This window comes from Herpailurus yagouaroundi, unplaced genomic scaffold (assembly GCF_014898765.1).
Source record: "Herpailurus yagouaroundi ecotype Mexico unplaced genomic scaffold, PumYag 28, whole genome shotgun sequence".
In the NCBI taxonomy this organism is placed as follows: Eukaryota; Metazoa; Chordata; class Mammalia; order Carnivora; family Felidae; genus Herpailurus; species Herpailurus yagouaroundi.
The window spans coordinates 5,521,579-5,548,640 of record NW_024412376.1 but is presented as its reverse complement, the minus strand read 5'-3'; the positions used below and the strand labels follow the sequence as shown (position 1 = coordinate 5,548,640).

The 27,062-nt window shown below is 35.3% G+C and overlaps 1 protein-coding gene and 1 pseudogene across 2 annotated transcripts in view; both read left to right on the top strand.

The window, feature by feature from the left end:
- The window catches only part of ADAM9 (ADAM metallopeptidase domain 9), a 146,970-nt gene extending 122,762 nt beyond the window's left edge, over positions 1 to 24,208 (top strand). The window contains exons 17-22 of one of the 2 annotated variants that reach the window (XM_040453743.1): positions 5,383 to 5,463; positions 5,755 to 5,860; positions 13,523 to 13,664; positions 15,870 to 15,957; positions 21,114 to 21,181; positions 22,834 to 24,208. In XM_040453743.1, the coding sequence (XP_040309677.1) occupies positions 5,383 to 5,463; positions 5,755 to 5,860; positions 13,523 to 13,664; positions 15,870 to 15,957; positions 21,114 to 21,181; positions 22,834 to 22,927 (579 nt within the window). In that variant the 3' untranslated portion in view covers positions 22,928 to 24,208. Of the gene's footprint in view, positions 1 to 5,382; positions 5,464 to 5,754; positions 5,861 to 13,522; positions 13,665 to 15,869; positions 15,958 to 21,113; positions 21,182 to 22,833 lie in introns of those variants that run through there. The other variant, XM_040453829.1, reaches the window with a different exon arrangement.
- Positions 1,764 to 8,714, top strand: LOC121016559 (heterogeneous nuclear ribonucleoprotein A1-like; annotated as a pseudogene).
- Positions 24,209 to 27,062: the final 2,854 nt, after the last annotated feature.

The following is a 27,062-nucleotide window of genomic DNA, read 5'->3' as shown; positions in this document are numbered from 1 at the left end:
TCATGCTCTGATGGCTGTAAAAGCCATCAGGTATTCACTTCAGGTTTGGCTCTTGGTTTAATATCTTTGGTTATTTCTAGGAATGAAACATCTATTTGAATGAGTTGACTCTGTATGTTCACTCTTGGATGAATGTTCAAATGCTCCAACTGCATTTGAAGAGTGTATTCTTGCTTAGAATGTATAGTGTTTGATAATTATATGTTCAGATCATTTACGTTCTTATTGTCCTTAATGTGTTCGAGATTTAGAGAAAGGGAAGTTAAAGTCTCCTAGTTTTCTGTTTTCATTTCCCCTTGTAGCTATAACATTTTTGGAACTAAAAATGCTGAATCCATGTGGCAGAGTTTTTTGACTATTACATTTTAGTTGTGGGTTATATCTTTGAGTAGTTCAAAATGTCCCTTTGCTCTATCTTCATGTTTTTATCTTCAATTTTACCTCAATTGATATTGTTACCACACTTTAAGTTTGCCAAATAGAAGTTCTGTCCAACTCTTTTCAGAGTCATTTTGTTTGAAGCATGTGCCTTATAAATAGCCTTACATATTATTTTGTGGCCCAGTCTAAGTTTTTTTCTTTTTTTATGGAAAAAAAGTTTTTAAAAAAGATTATGGGAATGTCATATTTTTGTTATTAAAAAATTCAAAAATATTGTGTAAAACAAAAAATCAAGGTCCTTTGCTGATACCCTATTCATTTCCTAGGGGTAACTCATTTCCTATGGGTAACTACTGTTACCACTGTTTTCTCTGTTCAGTTCTCTTTCTGGGCATTTGCAAGTGGATATACTCTCTACTACCCCCATTAGACTTTCGGATTAGACCTTAAATAATGTTCTGAAATGTTTTTTACTCAACAGCACAATGCAGAGTGTCATTATATGGAGAGTGACAATGCTTCATGTCAATATATGGATATCTACTTCATTCCATTATAGATATACCATTGACTTAACCACATTCCAGAAATTTGTATTGTCTATAGTTGGTTGGTTAGTTGGTTGACTTTACCAGCACTGAACATTCTTCCACATTTAATCTCATCTACTTTTGTGAGTACTTCTGTAGGATAGATTTCCTGGAATAGATTTTTAAATTAAGGGAGACATTCATTTAAAATTTGATAGAAACTGTCAATTTACTTTTCAACAAGGTGGTAACAATTCACATTCCACTAATTATATATAAGATTGTCTTATTTTTGATAATATTGTATGTTATCAGTCTTTTTAATTTTGATTAATTGACAAAAAGCCTCATTATTATTTTAGTTGCATTTCCCTTCTTGAGCATCTTTTCATATCTTTATTAGCTCTGTATATCCTTTTCTGTTAAGCCAGTATTTATAGCTTTCTGTTTTTCTATTGGATTATTTTATTATTTATTACTTTTTAATTATTATTATTTTATTATTTATTTATTATTATTTTATTATTGTTTTTAAGGGCTTCTCCTATATAAAGGATATTAACAGTTATCTCATGATTTATTTGTTTTTGCTACAAAGAAATTTTAAAATATAATGAAGTTATTTCAGTTTTGTTTGTTTTGCCTTGGTTTCATGTTATGCTTAGAAAAGTTTTTGTATTCCAGCAAAATATAAAAATTCTCTGATGTTTTCTTTTTATATTTTTACAGTGTTGTTGGGCTTGACTTTTATTGGCACAGTTTAATTTGTTAATATTTCATTCTGTTTCTATAATCTTAATGTTTTAAAATGTTTTCTTAATATTTCCTGCTTTATCTTCCTCTCTTGTATTGCACAAATTGTGTTTGAGTGTTTGTGTGTTTGTATGAGTTTGATATGGAGGTTATATACCTTTTTCTTTCTGTTATACTAGTTTTTTTTTTTAATAGCAAGAGAAACACATTAATTTATTTTCCCCAATGATGTCAAGAAGCAAAATAATATCTGCTGATTTCTCCCTGATGTACCTCTATTACTTCCAATCCCTCACACGCTATTTTGTTGTTGTTGGTGGTGGTGTTGAAAAAATACTGGCTTTAAATTCCGATGATTACTGTATTTTAAGGGCTTTTATCTTTTTGTGTTTTATTAAAAAATATTTTCTTTTTGTGTTGTATTAGTATGTCAACGTTTATGTACAAGGATAGCAAATGCTTGGTATGTGTACCTACACTAACATACTGATGGAACAAAACACGAAACATTTTCTGTAGCCATAAAATAGGATAGGTTGGGTCCTGTCCTTCTGGTCTGTACCAAAGGCTGGACTCTGGGGACTTTGAGCAGGCTGATAATTTGGTACTAGTTCAGGTCTATATTCTTTATATATTTATTCAACATTTTTTTTTTTAGGGGAGGAGCTAAACAGTAAGTGGGAAAAGAGAACTCTAGCTTCTTTTTTATTATCCCAGATAGTTCAGCTTTGGCTCCAAACTCATATCCTGACATTAGTAAGTGAGTCCTGTAGTTAACTTCATCTGCCCTCCTTTACTTGTGGTTGTTGTTGGTGGTATGGGCTCGGTAGTGTTGGAGAGGATGGGCTTACTGCACCCCTTCAAGCAATTTATCAGGGTTTTCCTTCCAGTTTGGTTCTACCCGTTACACAAAGTAAACAATGCCAATCAGAACACCCTTTTCCACTAAGAACTTGGAAGTTTTCTGTTCCCTAAAGTAAGTCTGCCAGATGTCAACACATTCCATCTTATTTCTATGACCTTATTTAATGCTTCAAGCATCCACTATAAATTATTTATTGAAAGAAAAGTCTCCTTTTAGCTGAATGGGAAAGTTATTGGTAAATACCTCCTCAAAAGCTTATAGATATATACAAAAAGTATTTTGAGATCTTTATTTGGAGAAATGGGTGGGTGGAGGACAGGTGAGGAGTTACTTATTACTGTGGAATCTTTTGTACTTTAAAAATGCCTAATCATATAAATATACTTCTTATTTAAAAATTAGTTGAAAATTATTAGACAATTTGGGGATCCTCTTACTCTACAATAATGTTGAAACCTATGTATTTTTAGAATAATGAAGGTAGCTATTGACATTGCATTGTTCTCTGATTGTCCTTTATTTCATTAGAGCATTTAAACATTCTGATTTTGTGTAGTTGGTTGCCAAAAAAAATTTTTTAAATAGCACTCCACAGTCTTTAAGAAAAGTTAGCCTTTTTTTCTAACTTACCCCAAAAGAACAGCTTTTCAATAAAAAATTTTTTCTGGAGATATGTTTGTTGGATTAATCCTTTCTGCCCGTGGATGCCCCCGAGTAAGCATCGTCAAAGTCTCCCCTCCCACCGCCCTCATGTCTAAGTCAGAGTCTCCAAAGAGCCTGAACAGCTGCGGAAGCTTTTCATTGGAGGTTTGAGCTTTGAAACAACCGATGAGAGTCTGAGGAGCCATTTTGAGCAATGGGGAACGCTTACGGACTGTGTGGTAATGAGAGATCCAAATACCAAGCGTTCCAGAGGCTTTGGGTTTGTCACCTATGCCACTGTGGAAGAGGTGGATGCAGCCATGAATGCAAGGCCACACAAGGTGGATGGAAGAGTTGTAGAACCAAAGAGGACTGTCTCTAGAGAAGATTTTCAAAGACCTGGTGCCCACTTAACTGTGAAAAAGATTTTTGTCGGTGGCATTAAAGAAGATACTGAAGAACATCATCTAAGAGATTATTTTGAACAGTATGGGAAAATTGAAGTGATTGAAACCATGACTGACCAAGGCAGTGGCAAAAAGAAAGGCTTTGTTTTGTAACATTTGATGACCATGACTCTGTAGACAAGATTGTCATTCAAAAATGCTGTACTGTGAATGGCCACAACTGTGAAGTAAGGAAAGCTTTATCTAAGCAAGAGATGGCTAGTGCTTCCTCCAGCCAAAGAGGTCGAAGTGGTCCTGGGAACTTCGGTGGTGGTTGTGGCGGTGGTTTTGGTGGGAATGACAACTTTGGCCATGGAGGAAACTTAATTGGGCGAGGTGGCTTTGGTGGCAGTCGAGGTGTGGTGGCCATGGTGGCAGTGGGGATGGCTATAACGGATTTGGTAATGATGGAAGCAACTTTGGAGGTGGTGGAAGCTATGATGATTTTGGCAGTTACCACAATCAATCTTCAAATTTTGGACCCATGAAAGGAGGAAATTTTGGAGGCAGAAGCTCTGGTCCCTATGGTGGTGGAGGCCAATACTTTGCCAAACCATGAAACCAAGGTGGCTATGGCGGTTCCAGCAGCAACAGTAGCTATAGCAGTGGCAGAAGATTTTAATTACTGCCAGGAAACAAAGCTTAGCAGGAGAGGAGAGCCAGAGAAGTGACAGGGAAGCTACAGGTTACAACAGATTTGTGAACTCAGCCAAGCACAGTGGTTGCTGGGCCTAGCTGCTACAAAGAAGACATGTTTTAGACAATACTCAAGTGTATGGGCAAAAAACTCGACTGTATTTGTGACTAATTGCATAACAGGTTATTTTAGTTTCTGTTTTGTGGAAAGTGTAAAGCATTCCAACAAAGGGTTTTAATGTAGACTTTTTTTTTTTTGCACCCATGCTGTTGATAGCTAAATGTAATAGTCTGATCGTGATGCTGAATAAACATGTCTCTTTTTTAAAAAAATAAATAAATAAATTAAAATAAATTAAAATTTTTTTCTGGAAACCAAGAAAATTTCTAGTAAGTTTTTAGCTGATTCCTTTGAGTCTGTAATGTTTTTTGTATATAATAATACTTTTTATATCTCTTTCAGTATTTAGGACTCATTTCTGTTTCATATCTCATTGCGTGAAGTAGAATTTCTAGAACTATATAAGATAATAATGATTTATTTTCAATAGTGATTTTAATAGAAATGTGTCTATTAATTCATCATTAATCATGATATTGGTAGATAGGTTTTGTCTTATTAACAAAGTATACTTTTATTCTTGTTTTGGAAGAATTTTAAAAATATAATTGTGTTCTAAACTTTGTGAAATACTGTTTTGATATCTTGTACTAATGACAGTTTATCTGAAGTATTATGGTAATAGATTTCCTATCATTGAGCCTTTTTTATAAGAGTGGTATCAACTCTATCTGGTTACTTTTGATTTGGAAAAGTCCATTTGTGAATATTTTACTTGGGCTTTTCGCATTTATATTTGTATGGAAGGATGGATTATAATTTTATCGTTGTTTTTGGCCTTTGTGTCATCCTTCTCTTTTCTGATTGTTAATTCTATGTTAATTTCACTTACTTTTTTACATTTTCAAATATATAATATGAAAGTTAGCTATTCCTTGAAAGTTTAAAAAAAGCCACCGTGAAATAGTGTGTGCCTAGCTCTTCTTTTCTGGGCACTTGATTAATGTGTTCTGTTTTTCCTTATTCATTACTTCTTCTTCTTCTTCTTTTTTTTTTTTTTTTGTCCAGATCTGTAGAAACTTCCAGTGTGTAAATGCTTCTGTTTTGAATTATGACTGTGATATTCAGAAAAAGTGTCATGGACATGGGGTAGGTAACACTCTCTTCTGGTTTGTTCATGAAACTAGTGCTGAATCATGAGACTTCTCAGTGAGGGTTAGGCGAGACTTCCCAAGATTTTTAGGTTTTTAGATATTGGGGCATTTAGATACCTGACAAATTTTTCATTCTTAAAAAGAGTGAGTGCCTGTGGATTTGCATGAATTTCATCCTTTTTCTTGGTTTCCATTCTTGAGTTTATGATGTAGATATTCACAATTAACCAATTCACAATATTCACAATTAACCAAAGTGGTTTTTTTTTTTTTAATTGTTTTGAAGGTATGTAATAGCAATAAGAATTGTCACTGTGATAATGGCTGGGCTCCCCCAAATTGTGAGACTAAAGGATATGGAGGAAGTGTGGACAGCGGACCTACATACAATGGCAAGTATATAGAAGAAAATTAGTGTGATTGTCCAGTAGCCCATGTCAGAAAGTGGGCATTCTTGTACCTTTCCCTTATTTCCCACATTGGTTATACATTAAATATGTTGATTCTGCCTCCTAAATTTCTCATGAATGTTTCCATTTTTTTTTAAATCCCTATTCATTACCTTCAATTTCTTGTCTGGACTTACAGGATAGCCTCTTAACTAGGCTCCCTCTTCCCCATCTTGCTTCCTGTAATCCATGTTTCATACTACTTTACAGAATTTTATTTTATTTTATTTTTCAGCTGTTTATTTTATAATTTATATTTATTTTTTAAAATTCAAGTATAACATACAATGTTATATTAGTGTCAGCTGTACAATATAATGATTTAACAATTCTGTCCATCACTCAGTGTCTATCACGGTAAGTGTACTCTTTTTTTCCCTTCCAATTTTTATTTAAATTCTAGGTAGTTAGCATACAGTGTAATATTGGTTTTAGGAGTAGGATTTAGTGATTCATCACTTACATATAACACCCAGTGCTCATCATAACAAGTGCCCTCCTTTGGGGACCTGGGTGGCTTAGTCAGTTGACTGTCTGACTCTTGATTTAGGCCCAAATCATGATCCCAGGGTTGTGGGATCAAGCCCTGTGTTGGGCTCTGTGCTGAGTGTGGAACCTACTTGGGATTCTCTTCTCTCTCTCCCTCTGCCCCTCTCCCCCACTTGTGCCCTCTCTTTTTCTCTAGACACAAAAGAAAACAAAAACAAGTGCCCTCCTTAATACTCATCACCCATTTAACCCATTCCCCACCCACCTTAAAAGTCTCTTATGGTTTGTCTCTCTGTCTCTTTTTTTTCCTTCCCACAAGTTCATCTGTTTTGTTGGTTAAACTCCACAAATGAGTGGAATCATATGGTATTTGTCTTTCTCCATTTCGCTTAGCATAATACATTCTAGCTCCATCCACGTCATTGCAAATGGCAAGATTGTATTCTTTTTTTAATGTAATTTAAAATTTTTTTTTTTGAGAGAGAGAGAGAGATCTAGATAGAGAAAGAGAGAGAGAGAGAGAGAGAGAGAGAGAGAGAGAGAGAGAGAATCCTAAGCAGGCTCCATGCTCAGTGTGGAGCCTGATGTGGGGCATGATCCCACGCCCTGGGATCATGACCTGAGCCAAAATCAAGAGTTGGATGCTCAACCTACTGAGCCACCCAGGCACCCTGTCATACTTTTTGATAACTGAAATATTCCATTACATTACAGAATTTTAGTGTTTTTCGTCAAGAATTCGTTTTGATTATGTCTGTGTCGTGCTTTAAATTCAGTGCTTCTTGGAGTGCCTGAGCGGCTCAGTCGGTTATGCATACGACTCTTGGTTTTGGCTCAGGTTGAGTTTGAGCCTCACGTGGGCTCTGTGCTGACAGTGCAGAGCCTGCTTGGGATTCTCTCTCCCTCTCTCTCTAACCCTCCCCTGCTTGTGTCTTTCTCTCTCTCAAAATAAATAAATAAACTTAAATAAATTCAGTGCTTCTACATTGCTATTAGAATGAGGTCCAGAAATCCTTAACCTGGCTTAAATGCTTTGCATGATTTGCCTCTAGCTTAACTTTCTTCCCTCCTTTCACTCTGCTTAAGACATGGTAAACTTCTTGTGGTGGCTGGGTGGCTCAGTTGATTGAGGGTTGAGTGGTTGAGTGTCTGACTCCTAATTTTGGCTCAGGTCATGATTCCAGGGTTGTAGGATTGAGCCCTGCATTGGGCTCCGTGCTGACAACTCAGAGCCTGCTTGAGATTTTCTTTCTTTCTCTCTCTCTCTCCAGCTCTCCTGATCCTCTCAAAATAAGTAAATATTTAAAAAAAGATTCTCTCTCTCCTTTCCTCTGCCCCTCTCCCCCAGTCTCGCCTGTGTTATCTCTCTCTCTCTAAAAGGAAAAAAAAAAGACATTGTAACTGCTTTTGTTTCCTTTAACAGGCTACTCTTTTACCTCTGGTCTTCGTACAGTATTATAGTCACATTGTAGAAACTTGGCTAATTGCTACTCAGACTTCTGTTTATACCTTACTTTTTCTAGAAAGTTTCCCCTGACTGTGTAAATCTGAATAAATGTGCTCTCTTTATTTGTTCTCCTTTTATTGTAAGCACTATCACATTCTATAGTAATTAGTTACTAATTTTTTTTCCCCTGATAGACTATGAATGAGCTCCTTGTTCACCAGTATCTTCCTAGTGAGAATATATGCTTGCTTTCTCTTGAGTAATTACAAAGTAGAATGGTTGTTCATAGAGTGTGCTTATGTTTAGCATTTTAAGGAATTGCCAAACTGGTTCCCCAAGTGGTTGTACCACTTTATATTCTCCCCAGCTGCATGGGAGGGCTCTAATTTCTCCACATCCTCTCCAACACTTGGTGTGGTCAGTCTTTTTAATTTTAGCCCTTCTAGCAGATGGCTAATTTTAGCCTTCTAGTGTAATAGAATTTCTCTGATTACTAATGATGAACATTTTTTTGTTCACTTATTTGCCATCCACATATCTTCTTTGGCGAAGTGTCTGTTCAAATCTTTTTGTCCGGTTTTTAGTTAGGTTGTCTTCTTGAGTTCCTTATTCTGGATACAAGTCCTTTCTGACATATATCCTTTGTAAATATTTTCTCTTGGTCTGCTTACTTTGGGTTTCATTTGTGGTTCTTTTTCTAGTTTCTTAAGGTAAAAGATGAGGTAATTGATTTGAGACCTTTTTGCTTTGCTTTTTTTTTTTTTTTTAATGTTCATTTATTTTTGAGAGAGACATAGAGACAGTGCTCCTGTGAGAGAGCGGGGGAGGGGCAGAGAGAGGGAGACAGAGGATCTGAAGAGGGCTTTGCACTGACAGCAGAGAGAGCCTGATGCGGGGCTCTAACTCACAAACCCTGAGGTCCTGACTTGAGCCAAAGTTGGACGCTTAACCAACTGAGCCACCCAGGCACCCCAAAACCTTTTTTCTTTTCTAATATAGGTGTTGTAGTGCTATCAGTTTTCCTCTAAGAACTGTTTTTTTTTTTGTATCCCACTAATTTTGATATGTTGTGCCTTTGTTTTAATTCATCTCAACCTAACTTCTAATGTATTTTCATTTTTTTTCTTTGACTCATGAGTTATTAAAAAAATGCTTTGCTTTGAAGTATCTGAGGGATTTTTAGATACCTTAGTGTTATTGATTTTCCATTTATTACACCGTAGTCAGGAACATAGTTTATATGACTCAAATACTTGTATATTTTCCAAAACTTGTTTTATGTTCCAGATTGTGGTTTATCTTAATAATTAGTTTATGTACATTTGGAAAGAATGTGTATTCTGCTATCATTGGTTAGAGTGTTTTATAAATAATTAGTTCATGTTAGTTGACAGATGTTTAAGTTTTGTATCTCCTTACCGATTTCTGTATACCTGTTCTGTCAATTTCGAGAGAGGAATACTGAAATCTCTGGTATTATTATAACTGTGAATCTGCCTGTTTGTCATGGAAGTTCTGTCAGTTTTTGTTCCATGTAATGTGAAGCTCTGTTCTGTTGACAAACTGATCCCTTTATCATTATGAAGTAGCTCTCCTTATACCTGTTAATATTCAGTGCTTTGTAATTAGAAATTAATATAGCTACTCCGGATTTCTTTTGATTAATCAGCATGGGAAATCCTTTCTCATTCTATTTTCAATCTACTTGTGTCTTTGTATTTAAAGTGGGTTTCTAGTAGGCAGGATATAGTTTGGTTTTGCTTTTTTTTGTCAGTCTGCCAATCTTTGCATTTCAATTGAGTTGTTTTGACCACTTACATTTATTATTTTTTTTAATTAAAAAGATTTTTTTAATGCTATTTATTTTTGAGAGAGAGAGAGAGAGACAGTGTGAGCAGGGGAGGGGCAGAGAGAGAGGGAGACACAGAATTTGAAGCGGGCTCCAGGCTCCGAGCAGCTTAGCACAGAGCCCTAACACGGGACTTGAACCCACAGACCATGAGATCACGACCTGAGCTGAAGTTGGATGCTTAACCGAATGAGCCACCTAGGCGCCCCATTGACCACCTACATTTAATTTTATTATTGATGTTTGGGTTTCAGTCTATCATATTGCTATTTTTCTATCACAGTCCCGCTTCATGTGATACTTTCCACTTCACTCCGTTGCTTCCCTTTCTCTCCTCCTGGCTTTTGTGCTATTGCCGTCATGTTTTGTGTATGTTATAAACCCTACCATACATTGTTATTATTTCTGCTTTAAACAGTTGGGTATCTTTTAAGGAGGCTTAAATGATAGAAAAGGTCTTTATATTTACCCACATAATTACCATTTCTGGTGGTCTTCATTTCTGAAAATTATATTTCCATCTGGTATCATTCAATTTTTGCTTGAAGGACTTCTTTTCACATTTCTTGTAATGCAGCTCTACCAGGGACAAATACTTTTAGCATTTGTGTATCTTAGAAAGTTTTTATTTTGCTTTCTTTCTTGAATAATAACTGGGTAAAGTTATTATTAACTTACATTTATTAACTTTATATTATGAAAGGGTGGCAGTTTTTCCCTTCCTCTTCTACTTCTTCAAAGATGTTTCTCCATTGTCTTTTGGCATTGCTTTTCCTGAGAAATTGGCCATCATCTTTTCTTTTTTGGTCTTTTGTTTTTTTAGGTGTCTTTTTCACTGTCTGGTTGCTTGTAAGATTTTCTCTTTATCTCTGGTTTTTAGTATTTGGTTATAATGTGCCTTGGTGTGTTTGGGATTTGTTGGAATTTTTGGATTTGTGCTTTTATAGTTTCCTTCAAATTTGGAAAGATTGTGGTCATTATTTCTTCAGATATTTTTTTCTGTCTTTCTTCTTCCCGTTCTTCAGGACTCCAGTTGCATGTATATTTGGGTACTTGGAGTTCTTTAACATTTCACTGTTTTGCCTTGATTTTTTTTTAATTCCTTATTCTCTGTATTTAATTTCAAATAGTCTATTGTTATTCTTCAAATTCATGCTTATTCTCTGATGTTTGATCTGCCATTAATTCCATCCAGTGTGTTTTTATCATAGACATTGTAGTTTTTACTTCTATAAGTTCTAGTTTTTTTCATTACTTTCATATCTCTATGTAGCGTGTTCAATCTTTAGCTTCTTGAACATAGTTGTAATACAATTATAATAACTTACAGTGTTTTTGTCTACTAATTCTATCATCTGTATCATTTTCTTGATTTTTCTCCTCATTTTGAGTCATATGTTTCTTCTTTGCATGCCCAGTAAATTTTTTTTTTTTTTTTTTTTTTTTTTTTTTTTTTTTTTTTTTTTTTTTACTGGATGCCAGTAACTGTGAATTTTGCCTTGTTGGATACTAGGTATTTTGGGATTTCTATTGATGAACTTTGTTCTTGAGTGCTGATGTTACTTGGACATAGTTTGATCCTTCTGGGTCTTGCTTTTAAGCTCTATTAAGCAGGACTTGAACAGCAATTAGTCTAGGGCTAATTTTGTCCCATTACTGAGGCAAAAAGCCTTCTGTTTATTCCACTCAGTGCCACATTGATGATGAAGTTTTCTGCTGTGAATGGTAGGAAGAGGCACTCTTCCTCATTCTATGTGACCTGTGTGGTTTGTTCCCACTGATCCTTTTAGAGGATTCTTTCTGTGGCTTCAGGTGTTTTCTTTACATGCATACATTGATCAGTACTCAACTAAATATTTGAGAGGGGCCCTTTGCAGATCTTTTAAGTTCTGTCTGTGTAGCTCTCCTGTCCAGTACTTTGCTCCATGAACTCTAGCTGCCTTGGCCTCCTCAGACAACCAGCTCCATCTCCTCAATTCAAGGAGACCACTGAGCTTCCCTCACTGTCATTATGATCTGTTAGCTTTCCCTGAGCAGCAAAGCTCACCTTATTTGTTTTCTCTCAGGGATCACTTTTCTTTGTTACCTGATGTGCCCAATGTCTTGAAAACTGTTGCTTAATGTATTTTGCCTGGTTTTCTGGTTATTTTAGCTCACAGGATAAATCTGGTCCCTGTTATTCCATCTTGACTAGAAGTGGAAAGTTGGAACTATGGACTTCAGTGGCTCTTTATCATTCCATTGAGTGGGTGTGCTATAACTTGACTTAGCTGTTTTCTAGTTATTTGACATTAGGTTTCTAAATTTTTGATATGCACTGATAACATACTAATACTTATGCATTTTTTCCAGTTGAAGGATAGATTGCCAGTAATGAGCTTATTAGGTTGAAGATATAATCCTTTTTATGGTTCTTGACCACAATTCCAAATGAATTTATGTTAATGTCACTGATAGTATGAAGGTATCAGTTTCAATATAACCTTGTCAGTGTTGGTTGCTTTAATTTAAATTCTGTCTACTCGTTAGTAAGTATGAAATGAGACATCAAACTGACTTTAATTTTTTATATTCTTATTTTTAATTGGGTTGAATTCTATTTCATGTAGTTTCATACAAGCTTTAACAGAAAGTTTTGGTACTTTTATAAACTTAATATTTTATAGACAACTTTATAGTTTACCACTGCTGTTTATATTTAGTATATTTTTTCTTTTTCTAAAGAACATGGAATATATCAAATTAATATGAATTAATGAATTTTTAAAATTTATAATAAGACTTACAACCTAGAAACCAGAAAAAATAATATTGATAAAATTAAATACCTAAAAACAATAAATGTATGCGTAGAGAAAAGCATTGGATCCTAAGACAAATGATAAAATAGGAAAAATATTTCCAACTCATATCACAGACAAAGCTAGTTTCCTAATGTATAAAGAACCTTTAGAAACTGAGAAGAAAAAAACCAATAGTCCAATAGAAAAATAGATTGGATAGAAAAAGAAATACAGTATTTCCTACACATGAACAGTGTTTTTCCTCATAATATAAAAAAAATGTAAATTAAAATTATATAAGATACAATTTTTCACCTAACAGGTTGGCAAAAATGCAGAAGGTTGACTCTATGGGTGATACAATGAGGAATTCTTATATATTGCTGGCTGGCATGCTAAATTGTAACCACCGCTGTGGTGGACAGTTTAACAGTGCCTTAAAAAATGATGAATGCCTTTACTCTCTGATACAGCAATTCTACTTCTGCAAAATTATTCTATACATATGGCTGTATCAATATGATATGATATATATGTACAAGGTTATTATAGCATTTTTTTTTAGAATAGCAAAAGATAGGAAAAATAAAAGTATCGGTAGGGCACTGGCTAGATAAACTGTAGGACATCCTTGTAATGGAGTTTTGTATAGCTGTTTAGAAAATGAGGTGGTCCTCTGTATGGTTTGGGAAGATGTACATAGAAGCAAAAAAAAAAAATGATGTGTTCCATAGTGTTTATGATATGCTACCTTTCGTGTAAGAAAGGGTTGGCGATAAAAGCATACTTTATTTTTGCTTATGTTTGCATGAAGGAATACTGTAAGAAACTAATGAAAGTGGTTATCTAATGGAAAGGCAAAGATGAAGTAGTTAGGGAAGAGGTATAAGCAAGACTTCTCAATGAATTGTTTCTGTCAGTTTGACTTTGAACAATGTGAAAATTAATGTAAAACATTTATAATCACCTAGTATGTTTTAGTTAATATGTGTTAACTTCTAATTTAATGATCATTAATATAAAATTCTTTTCTCTAGAAAAGAGTACTGCATTGAGAGATGGACTTCTGGTATTCTTCTTTGTAATTGTTCCCCTTATTGTGTTTGCTGCTTTTGTCTTCATCAAAAGAGATCAACTATGGAAAAGCTACTTCAGAAAGAAGAGATCACAAACATATGAGTACTTAAATTTTTTTCTTTTAAATTCATAATAAAGAATTTAAAGTAATTATTATTATTTTTTTTTCAACGTTTTATTTATTTTTGGGACAGAGAGAGACAGAGCATGAACGGGGGAGGGGCAGAGAGAGAGGGAGACACAGAATCGGAAACAGGCTCCAGGCTCTGAGCCATCAGCCCAGAGCCCGACGCGGGGCTCGAACTCACGGACCGCGAGATCGTGACCTGGCTGAAGTCGGATGCTTAACCGACTGCGCCACCCAGGCACCCCTAAAGTAATTATTAATGATGACAGTCATATCATAGAGGTTGGTTTAAAAATAGAGTTCTAAGGGTTCTTTCTATTTTTTTGACATAATTAGCAGAGGTTAAAGGATAGTGGTGATTCAGCCACCTCTTATAATGGTGAGGGAAAAGATTATAATGACCAGCCTGTATGCTACTGAAAATGGCCCTTAGGCTTCATTTGTTTGACATTGATTTCTGATAGTTGGGTACGTATAATTTGGGGCTATAGCTTCTGACTTGAGCTCCTTAATTAGATGTTAAAATATGGGTGAAAGATAAAAAATGTAAATGTCAAAAATTTTTTTCCATGTATATTTCAAGTATCAGTTCTCATAAAGGAAGAATATTTAATACTGAAAACATACTTTGTGAATTATAATTTTTTTAAATGTTTGTTTATTTATTTATTTATTTATTTATTTATTTATTTATTTTTACGTTTATTTTTGAGACAGAGAGAGACAGAGCATGAACGGGGAGGGGCAGAGAGAGAGAGGGAGACACAGAATCGGAAGCAGGCTCCAGGCTCTGAGCCATCAGCCCAGAGCCCGACGCGGGGCTCGAACTCACGGACCGCGAGATCGTGACCTGAGCCGAAGTTGGCCGCCCAACGGACTGAGCCACCCAGGCGCCCCTAAATGTTTATTTTTGAGAGAGAGAGAGAGAATGAGAGAGAGCATAAGTGGGGTAGGGGCAGAGAGAGAGGGAGACATAGAATCTGAAGCAGGCTCCAGGCTCTGAGCTGTCGGTACAGAGCCCGACGCGGGGCTCGAACTCACAGTGAGATCATGACGTGAACCAAAGTATGTTGCTTAACCGGCTGAATCACCATGCACTCCTATTTTGTGAATCATAAGTTTTTAAGAAATTAGTTTTGATGGAAGGAAGGGCTATTATAATTCAGACACCTGACATTTCTGGTCTATGTGTTGGACTCCTGCACGACTGTCTCTCAACTATCACTTCTAACATGTTGGCTTTCGAATAGAACATACTAGCATGTTCGAATATAACATATAGCATAATGGCCTTGTAATCAGATCTAACATCTAGCTTGTCATATGCTAGAATTGTGAACTGGAATAATAAATAAAGCTCTCTGAACTTTGGTTTATTTCCTCTGAAATAGGGATAATATTACCTGTCTCTTCGGGTTGATATGAGGATTAAATGGGAGATTATTAACAAAATCCATAGTCCATTGTTAGCATAATGTAATTATTTAAAAATGAGTTTTTATTATAATAAAAATAGTTTATCATGATAATGATTTCTTATTTAATATATTTTGATAGAGTACTCTGATGTGAGTTTTAATTTTTAACGTATTCTAAAACAGATTTATCTCCTATTCTTTCTTTCTCTTACTTCCTGTCACACTCAAACTGACCAATCCATAGATAATTCTCCAGTCTGCATCTCTGAAATTTTAGTTCCATAATCATAGCTCTCTCCTATGCATCTCTATTGAGCTGACTTGCTGTTACCTCAGCATGTCTAAAATTTAATTGGTATCTTTCCAACCAGCTTGTTTGCTCCTCTTGGACTTCCTAATTTTTAGAGTGACTACTTAACATTTTGTGTATTCAGCCTAAGAATATGCATTTGCTTTTTGATTTTAGGAACGCTTGAAGAGAAAAGTTTGGAAACACTGGCCTAGTTGGCCAAATTTTATAGTTTCTTAGAATTTTAGTTTATTTAATTGTAAAGTGGAGTTAACAAAACTTTCCAGTGCTATAAGGATTGAAAATACGTGAAAGCGGTTAAAAGTGCCATAAAAGTTTTAACTATCATGATCATCATTACCACCACTGCAGACATCATTATTCTATATTTGAAAAAATGCAATGTCATTTTCTACGTATCATGTAGAAATGTTCTAATCTTACCTTGGCTGAAAAGTAATTGTCTCTTTCAGATCAGATGGCAAAAATCAAGCGAAAGCTTCTAGACAGCCAGCGAGTGTTCCTCGACCTGTTTCTTCAGTGACTCCTCCCAGAGAAGCTGTAAGTTTCAGACAAACAAACAAAATTTATTATGGTATCACATTGCTAAAAATGAAAAAAATTATTGTTACATGGATATAGAAATAAGCATTGATTATTTCTTTATAATTTAAGAATGTGGTCTCTGGGTAGGGTCCCTGGCTCAGAGAAGTCGGGAGAAGATATGTAGACATTAGGAATGCTTTGTCCTGAAATCAAGATTGGGAAATGACATGGGATCTATACTGTCACTGTGTTTTTCTGTGTCTGCTATCTTTCTGTTTTTAATGCCTGGCTTCCCTAGGGCATGTGGCCAAGACCTAATGCTGAGCTTCTGCAGTAGGCCTAATTGTCTCAGTAATGGAAAAGTAAACACTGTTCCTCTGAGTGTTTTAGGGAATACTAGGATAATATCCTTTTTTTTCATATGCATATATCCCTAAAAAATATATGATATTACTTCAAATGTTTTGAACTTCTGGATGTTAACACTTTACCAGATATATGATTTGCAGATATTTTCTTCCATTCTGTCTTCTCACTTTGTTGATAACATCCTTTGGTGCACAAAAGATTTTAATTTTTATGAAGTGCAATTTATCTTTTTTTCCCTTTATTGCTCGTGTTTTGATGTCATATCTAACAATCTATTGTCAAATCCAAGGTCATGAATATTTACTTGTATGTTTTAAGAGGCTTATGATATTAGTTCTTATTATTAGGTCTTTGATCCATTTTGAGTAATTTTTGTATATGATATGAAATAGGGTTCAATGTCATTGTTTTGCATGTAGAAATCTATTTGTCTTGGCCCTATTTGTTGAAGAGACTATTCTTTCTTCATTGAGTGGATTTAGCACCTTGTGGAAAAGCAGTTGGCCATAGATGTATAGGTTTCTTTCTATACTCTCAGTTCTATTCATTTGGACCGTATTTCCATCATTATGGCAGTTCTACATGATTTAATTATTGTAGAGCTATGAGTTTTGAAATTGCAAATTGTGAGTCCAGCAACTTTTTTCTTCTTTTTCAAGATTTTTTGTTATTTAAGGCCCCTTTGATTCCATATGATTTGGGAATGTACTTTTCCATTTCTGCAAAAAAGGCAGAATTTTGATAGGTGTTCTGTTGGATCTGTAGATCACTTTGGGTTGTATTGACATATCATGACAGTGTTGAGACTTTGAACCCATGAACACCAGTTGTCTTTGCATTTATTTAGGTCTACTTTAATTACTTTCAGCAGTGTTTTGTAATTTTCAGTATGCAAGTCTTCAACCTTCTTGGTTAAGTTTATTATTAGGTGTTTTATTCTTTTGGATGCTATTGTAAGTAGAACTGCTTTCTTAATTTCCTTTTTGGATTTTTCATTGCTGATTTTGCATGTTCATGTTACTTCCTGTATCTCTGCTGAATTCATTTATTAGCTTTAGTAGCTTTCTTGTGGACCCTTTGGGATTTTCTGTTACATAGGATCATGTTATTTGTGAATAGAGGTAGTTTTACTTCTTTCTGACTTGGATGTCTTTTATTTCCATAGTTTTCTTGTCCAGTTGCTCTGGCTAGATCTTCCAGTACTATGTTGCATAGCAGTGGTAAAAGCAAGCATCCTTATATTCCTGATCTTGGTGGGAAAGCTTTCAGTTTCCTTGGCATATTAAAAAAAACCTTTTTTTTTTTTGATGTTTATTTATTTTTTGAGAGAGAGGGAGCAGGGAGGAGGCAGAGAGAGAGGAGGAGGCAGAATCTGAAACAGGCTCCATGTTCTGAGCTATCAGCACAGAGCCCAATGTGGGGCTTGAACCCACAAACCACAAGATCATGACCTGAGCTGAAGTCGGATGCTTAACCAACTGAGCCACCCAGCCGCCCCCCCCTTGGCATATTTAAATATTTCTCCATGTTCTTCCAGTGACATCTTTCATGTTGATTGTGAGAAGTACTTAAAGCAGTTCCTGATAGCTATTTTTAAAGGTTTTCAGCTGTTGGTAGTCAGAGTCCTTATTTATGAAATTGGGAAAGATCATCTCTCTTCTCAAACCCATTTTTGAAATATGAATACAGCAATATCAGCTTTTTATTTTTGTTTCATATTACCTTATATCTGTTACATGTAATTTTTTTTGTCCTAATGTTGTCTCTTATAAACACAATATTTTATTTAAAAATTTTTTTAAAATATTTGTCTTAAAAAATTTTTGTTAATGTTTATTTAGTTTTTTTTTTTTAACCTTTATTTATTTTTGAGACAGAGAGAGACAGAGCATGAATGGGGGAGGGGCAGAGAGAGAGGGAGACACAGAATTGGAAGCAGGCTCCAGGCTGAGCCATCAGCCCAGAGCCCGATGTGGGGCTTGAACTCACCGACCCTGAGATTGTGACCTGACCTGAAGTATGATGCTTAACTGACTGAACCACCCAGGCGCCCCAATGTTTATTTAGTTTTGGGAGAGGGAGAGGAGGGAGAGGGAGAGGGAGAGGGAGAGGGAAGCAGGCTCCAGGCTCCTAGCCATCAGCACAGAGCCCAACGCGGGGCTGAACCCACGAATTGTGAGATCATGACCTGAGCCGAAGTCAGATGCTTAATCAACTAAGCCACCCAGGCGCCCCCAAAATATTTGTCTTTCAACTGGAGACTTTATGTTAATTGCAATTATTAATGTAGTTTTTCTACCATATTACTTTATGATCTTTAATTTTCCTGTTTTTGTTTTTGTTTTTTTCTGTTTTCTTCCCACACCACAAATCCTCTTCTATTTTTTTGGGCTGATTTAATTTCCCTCTTGCCCCATGTCATTTTTCTCTTTTGCTTGTGTTTAGATACATTGTTACATAAATTAGATTCAAATCTGCCAGTTATTTGTGATAGTTTCTTGTAGCTTCATTTTTTTAAAAGCATTCATTTCTTTAAACATATAAAAATACCTACTTTTTGTGCTTTATCTGATCATTTTAATGTGTGCAGTCTTGGTTTGTTATTTCTACTGATTCTTACAGTGGCTTATTTGTTAGTGTGCTTTGTGATACTGATTGTAAACTCATATTCTCTGGAATTTTATATGGGAGAATTTTATTTTATTTTTTTTTATTTTTATTTTAAAAAAAATTTTTTTTAACGTTTATTTATTTTTTTGGGACAGAGAGAGACAGAGCATGAACGGGGGAGGGGCAGAGAGAGAGGGAGACACAGAATCAGAAACAGGCTCCAGGCTCTGAGCCATCAGCCCAGAGCCCGATGCGGGGCTCGAACTCACGGACCGCGAGATCGTGACCTGGCTGAAGTCGGACGCTTAACCGACTGCGCCACCCAGGCACCCCTATGGGAGAATTTTACATGAAATTTTATTTCAGTCCTGAATTATAGAGTTCCTACAGAGAGTGTGTATATTTCCCTTGGCCACATGCCGGGGGTCAATTTCAGCTTCTCTAAATTAAAATTTTTGTTGGTATTTTGGGCCGCACAAGTGTTATGAACTCTGGCCCCCCAGACCCTTGTGAGGATGGGTATGTGTTTAGAAATTACCCACAGAGATTATTTTCTTTTATTCCCCTTCTACCACCACCACCGTCTATTTAGACAGTTCACCCACTGTTCTTCGGGACAGGTGTTTCTTCACTGAGTTAATCCAGTGAGGACATTGCCCTTCAGGGGCCTAGGCTTTTTATGTTAGGTCTTAGATTCAGCATTCCATCCAACGCAGGCTCCAGGTTTTGTCTTCTAGATCTATGTATTATTTGAAAACATATAATGTAGTCCACCAAGGATGGAAGATATTCATAGGACCAATGCTGCTATATCCTCTGGACTCTTTCATACTTTTACTGTTTTTGGTCTTTAAGATATTTCTTACTCCTTAGAAATTCATTCAAGCATTAAAAAATACGTATTATTATTTTAACCAGCATTTTAGGTGTTCTCTACTTAGAACATTTTAGTCTACTGTTGGTGAGTAATAAGCCTGTATCCTATTGTTTTTAATAACTGTATATCTATACCATTCCATCTTATGGATTTATCACAGATTTAAAAACCGGTTGTTTCCAATCATGTTACCATAAAAAAATGCAGCATCAAGCATCCTTCTGTATAGGTCTGTGCATACATGTAAAAGTATATGTCAAATAAATTCCAAGAAGTGGAGTTGAACTATCCTTTTAAAGTGCTGCTTCTATGGGTTAATGGAAAGGGATGGAGACATTTTCTTGCATCCCTTCTCCATTTTCGCAATAAAAGCAAATCATTTTATGGGGCCAAAAATAGACCACCTGTTCCACAGCAGGACCCAGAGAATGTTCAAGGTCTTCTCCAACACTGTGCATATTTTGTCACTCATAGAGCTTTAGAAAATAACAGCAGTTAGTAGACAACATCTTGGTCAGGATCATATTATCGGTGATTCAGTAATTCCATCTGATCTTCCCTAACTTTTCCTAACGTAAATGTGATGTGTAAAAAATATTCTTACTTTTACTTTCTTATTTGAGGCTTATCTGTTTACTTTCTTATTTGCTTTAGACTCTCACTTTATTGTAAAACTTCATTTCAACTATCTTGTCAAGGAAGAATATCATGAATTCCAAAATTAAGCGTTGTAAATTAGGACTATTTACAATACCAGTTAGGTACTACACATGTTTGGCAATACATTTTTGGAAATTTTTATTTAAAATATATTGAAATAGGAAACATGTTACCTTTTAACTAATGTAGTTGATTAAACCAAGATTATAATAGTTTAGTATTATTGAATTAAAAAAAAAAAACCTTAAAAGAATTAAGTAGTCCACATTCAGTGGCAAAATGTTGAATAAGCAAAATATTTTTGAATGTCAGCATCGTAAGTCATCTATTTATTAATGTTATCTATTTATTTAAAATTTATTTTGAGAGAGAGTGATCGTGTGCATGGGAGGATTCAGAGAGAGAGGGAGAGAGAGAATCCCAAGCAGGCTCCATGCTGTCAGCACAGAGTCCAGTGCGGGGTTCTGTCTCACAATCTGTGAGATCATGGTCTGAGCCGAAATCAAGAGTTAGATGCTTAACTGACTGAGCCACCTAGGTGCCCCAATCTATTCATTAATTTTAAATATATTGATTACTTTCATATGGAAAATAAACTGTATAGAAAATAAATTAATGAGTGCATTGTGGTAATAACTGTTTCTTCCTTTTTTAGCCTATTTATGCAAACAGATTTCCAGTACCAACTTATGCAGCCAAGCAGCCTCAGCAGTTCCCATCAAGGTCTGAAGTGAATTTACTTAGATTACTTAAGCAGAATAAAACCCAGGGTTAATGTCTAATATTTCCCCTTGTATTTAATTTAGCACAAGGTATTTATTATCAACAGTTTAGATCGAATCCAATTTTTAGAGAAGCTTTTAAGAACTTTTGTTCTTAAAATATAAATTTTGTCATATTAGTGCAGTGTCAAAATGAAATTTTAAAGAAGTCTGAATAGGACAAGCAAATGGTGCTGCAACCTTTGATGTATGTAAGTTTCAGAAGCAAGGGCCTTTAAAGTACCCAGCAATGGCAAACCAGATGGGTTAGACCAGCCCCTCCTATTAGGAACAGCTAGAAAAGCTAGACAGTGTGTAATAAAATATGTGTTTGAAGGCATGAGAGAACTACCAAGGAAATGAGGAAGTATGGGGCCCAGGAGAAGAAGGCAGTCTGGAGATAATTCCATCTTTTGGGGAACACTTTACTGTCCTGGACATATTTACCTATTCTGAAAATGAGAACAGAGAGACTAGGAAACTGAGGAGAGCTTTCAACAAATTCACAGGGTTGAGGGGACTAAAACTGAAGCCCTGCCAAAGAGGAAGTATCCTGGCAAACTTCCCAGGTTTTGTGTTGGGACCCAGCAGTAAGGGTAAACTAGATCCTCAACTTTATTCCTATGATTTTTTTTTATGTTTGGCCCCTCATCACAAAAGCAGACACACAAGAAAAGACAATGTGTCTAAAACAAGAGAAGCAATAGACCACAGAAACAGACTCAGAGGGGAATCCAGTGAGTGGCACTATCAGACACAGACTTTAAAATAACTGTAATAATTATGTCACAGAATTAATAGTCAAGATTGAGAATTTCAGCACAGAACTACAAACTTTAATAAAAGAATTATATGGAAATTCTAGACCTGAAAAACACAAGAACTAAAATCTTTCAGTTCTCAATAGATGGGCTTAAAATCAGAAAGAAGGAGCATTTATTACGATATTTTGCAGTATATAAAATGCATCTTACCCCTCCCACCTCCAAAAGTCCTTCAAATTACAATTGAATTGCAACACTGGGGAGTGTCCTCATGTATAATCTTTATTATGTAATAAAGAGTTCATTGAAATCCAGCTGTGCATCAAGAGAAGAATACATAAATCGTGAGACAGATATTCATCAAGTAATGTGGTAGTGTGTTATTGGAGTAGAGTAATACTAGAATTAGATGAAGAGGGTAAGGAAGGGTAGAGAGGTTAAGGACAGGTATAGAAGTCATAGCGGGTTTAATTCTCAGAGTGGATGTAATGTTTTGAGGAAGTTGGAATTTCAGCTCTATTTATGTAAACAGGGAGCTAGTGACCTCGTGTGTGTTTTGCAGTTTGTCTTTTCAATTTCATGTGCTATTATATTTAAAAATATATAAACCAGAACCTTCATACAATGGTTTTTGATTATAGAATAGCATTACTTTGTGGTAGTTACTCCATTTTATGCTCTGGTTTTTGTCTTTAGCCATTGCATATCAGATGAATAATAATCTCAGAATATAATGTACTCTTAAGAATTGTCAGCAGTGTTACAGATGGTGTTACATTGGGCTTGTAATGAAGTAGTATTATTTCATGTAGTTGAAACACATGATTAACTGTCTTTTTTCCTCTTACAGGCCACCTCCACCACAACCGAAAGTATCATCTCAGGGAAATTTAATTCCTGCTCGTCCTGCACCTGCACCTCCTTTATATAGTTCCCTCACTTGATTTTTTTTTTTTTTTTCCTTTACTTCTGCAGATATCTTCAGGGAACTAAGATAATCCTTTTTTTTCCTGATATTTTCTTGAAAAGCCTTTCTTCCTGCTGCAACTATGAATGACAACAAAATACCATGAAACAAACTTTACTAACATAGAAAAACAGAAATCGAGTAGTGGCAATTGAGAAATCTACGAAACACAGTAAAGCCAGGGAATCTAGAATAACATTTCCATTTCCATCACTGAATAAGTTTTATTCAGTCGTTCTGTGATGTTAATGTACTGAACGTGGATTATGTTACTTTAAACATGTTATTGTAATGACTCTTAAATTAACTGTATTGGTTTAAGTTTTGTCATTAAGCACTTAAGTGTAATTCTGAATTTTGACCATAGTTGTCATTAATGTAGTTTCTGGTTGAACACGTGATAATCTAATACCTGTGAAAACTAATTAGCTGTCAATAATATCTAATATTTTTCATCTTGCACGGACTAATAATCATCATATGCTATAATCTTGTCTGTCTCATTCACTTCACAAATAAAGGAACACTCTGTCTTCAGAAGAATGGGCAAAACCCACAATTAAGAGATCATAATCTTATTTTGGAAGTACAAAGCATACTAAAAGTTTGTATGTGTGTATTCACATACAGTTATTGTCTTCTATTTTTATGATCATTCTATGGATAAATGATTCCATGGATTCTAAGGATAATAGAGTCTATGGATTCACCTATGGATAGTGAATATTAGAAAAATTAATTTAATAATAGAATTTCTATTATGAATCATGTTAAAGCATGGAATTCTTTTACAATAGCATTATTTTAAATAAATGAAACTTTAAGGTACGGAGTATTTAATAGAACTAATCAGATATGCTGTTGATACATGGCTGTAAAAAAGCAGGAGCTCTTATAATATCTTCAGTCAAATTGAGATATCATAAAACCACTTGAGAATTTTATGAGCACTTTAAAATCTGAAACTTCAAAGCTTGCTATTAATATAATTTAGAATGTTTACATTTACTAAGGTGTGCTGGATCATGTCTCTGTTGATACTAATGTTTTCAAAGAAATTAGGCTGGAGAAAAGAAGTTAGAAAAGGTTTTCTTAGATAAATGCAAAAAAGCAAGTGTGGTGTGTAGTAGTGATTATTCCAGCTGTGTAAAAAAAATGAATTTTTACTTTGGAAAAAAATGATATGAATGGTAAAATTTTGAACACTTAAAAATTTTTCATAACCTTTCATAATAAAGTTTAATAATAGGTTTATTAACTGAATTTCATTAGTTTTTCAAAAAAATTTGGTTTGTGTATATATACATATACAAATATAACATTTACAATAAATAAAATACTTGAAATTCTGTTTTGTGTCACCCAGTAACTTTCTAATTACCCAGCTGTTCATAAGCTTATTAATTAAAACATCATATTAGTTTTAGATAAAACTACTAGTCAAACTTTTACAGATATTATGTCACTAATTTTCAGATTTCTGCTAAATTGTGCACAGCTTTTTTGTTATTAAAGGAAAACAGATTAGTTTTGAAGAAGACTGATATTTCAGTTCTCTGAAGATGGTACACTGTTTTAACAATCTGGTATATATTAAAAATTGCAAATAGGACATGGGTGGATGAATACTCAGGGGCCAGGTAGTCCATTAAAAGAATGTTAGGATATGGGGTGCCTGGGTGTCTCAGTTGGTTGAGAGTCCAACTTTGGCTGAAGTAATGATCTCACCTTTGTGGATTCAAGCCCTGCATTGGGCTCTGTACTGACAGCTCATAGCCTGGAGCCTGCTTTGGATTCTGTGTGTGTGTGTGTGTGTGTCTCTCTGCCCCTCCCCGCCTTGTGCTTTCTCTCTGTCTTTCCCTCTCTGTCTCTCAAAAATAAGTAAAAATTAAAAAAATATTTAAAAGAACAGTAGGATATAGACATATAGTTTCCACTTCAGTGGAAAACTATGCATTGTCTGGAGTCTAGACTCTAGAAGAGAATTTACCCTTCCTAGCTATAGGATTCTATAGAACTATTTCACAGCTTTAAGCTGTAGATAACTGATAGCAATGTAAAATAATTCTTGTCCATAGATGTAAAGGTAAATTCTGCGCAGCAGAGAGAGGTTGAGCTGACATCCCTCCCTATTTTGCCTCCACTGGCACATTTATTTCGATATTCCTGATCTTTGGATTCTCCATTGAACTGGGTGTAATACTTACCACTTTCCTCATTAATGAATTAAACACAATCTTCAACAATGTGTTCATTTATTTTTACTTTTTTTGGTCAAGTTTATTTATTTTGAGGGAGAGAGGGAGAGAGAGTGAGCACAAGTTGGGGAGGAGCAGAGGGAGAGAGGGAGAGAGAGAATCCCAAGCAGGCTCTGAAGCCTCAGTGCTGAGTTGTGATGTGGGGCTCAAACCCATGAATCACGAGATCACGATCTGAGCCAAAGTTTTATGCTTAACAGACTGAGCCACCCAGGTGCACCTAATGTGTTCATTAAAAAAAAAAAGTATAAACAATCCCAAATGAAGATTCTTTCAGTTTAAACCTCTGAATGCATGTAAGACTAGAATGTTTGTGTCTTTCTCTCATATTGTCTCAATTTTTGCTATTGTAATTCATATCACTGAAACCTCGGTAATATTTTAATTATGTAACTCAAAGCTTTTTCCAGAATTAGATAATTCCTTGGATTTTTTAATATTTATGAAGTTTTTCTGAAAGGGGGTGCTGGGTGGCTCAGTTGGTTAAGCATCCAACTCTTGATTTCGGCTCAGGTCATGATAGTTGTGAGATGGAGCCCCACATTGGGCTGTGCTCTGACAGCACAGAGCCTGCTTGGGATTTTCTTTCTCTGCCACTCCCTCCCTCACTCACTTGCTCTCAAAATAAATAAATAAACATTAGGGGCGCCTGGGTGGCTCGGTCGGTTGAGCGTCTGGCTTCGGCTCAGGTCATGATCTCATCGTTTGTGAGTTCGAGCCCCGTGTTGGGCTCTGTGGTGACCGCTCAGAGCCTGGAGTCTGCTTCAGATTCTGTGTCCGCCTCTCTCTCTGACCCATCCCTGCTTGTGCTCTCTCTCTTTCAAAAATGAATAAACATAAAAAAATTTTAATAAATAAACATTAAAAAAAAGACAAAGTTTTTTTAAAAACCTTTAATCATTTAACTTCTTTTACTTTTGTATATATTTTTACGTACATGGTTTCCTTTTTAAAAAAATTTTTAATTTAATTTTTAAATTTACATCCAAATTAGCATATAGTGCAGCAATGATTTCAGGAGTAGATTCCTTAGTGCCCCTTACCCATTTAGCCCATCTCCCTTCCCACAACATCTCCAGTAACCCTCTGTTCTCCATAGTTAAGTCTCTTATGTTTTGTCCCCTCCCTGTTTTTATATTATTTTTGTTTCCCTTCCCTTATGTTCATCTGTTTTGTCTCTTAAAGTCCTCATATGAGTGAAGTTATATGATATTTGTCTTTCTCTGACTGACTAATCTCACTTAGCATAATACCCTCCAGTTCCATCCATGTAGTTGCAAACGGCAAGATTTCATTCTTTTTGATTGCCGAGAAATACTCTAGTTGTGTGTGTGTGTGTGTGTGTGTGTGTGTGTGTGTGTGTACCACATATTCTTTATCCATTCATCCATCGATGGACATTTGGGCTCTTTCCATACTTTGGCTATTGTCGATAGTGCTGCTATAAACATGGGGGTGCAGGTGTCCTTTCGAAACAGCACACCTGTATCCCTTGGATAAATACCTAGTAGTGCAATTGCTGGGTCGTAGGGTAGTTCTATTCGCAGTTTTTTGAGGAACCTACATACTGTTTTCCAGAGTGGCTGCACCAGCTTGCATTTCCATATGTATATGTTTTTCACTTAGGTTTGGCCTTGATTTATTCTGGATTGCTATTAAAATTGTAAAATTTCTTGGCCATAAATATCACTTCAAAATTTGCAAATATTAAAGGGCTTCTTTAATATCTGATAAAGACATTTTAATAATTAGATAAATTATATGTAACTTAATCCCTGTTTGACTATATGTTCACAAAATTATATAGCTCAGGATATTGCTTTTTTTTTTTTTTTTGTCTTAAGCAGTTGCTTG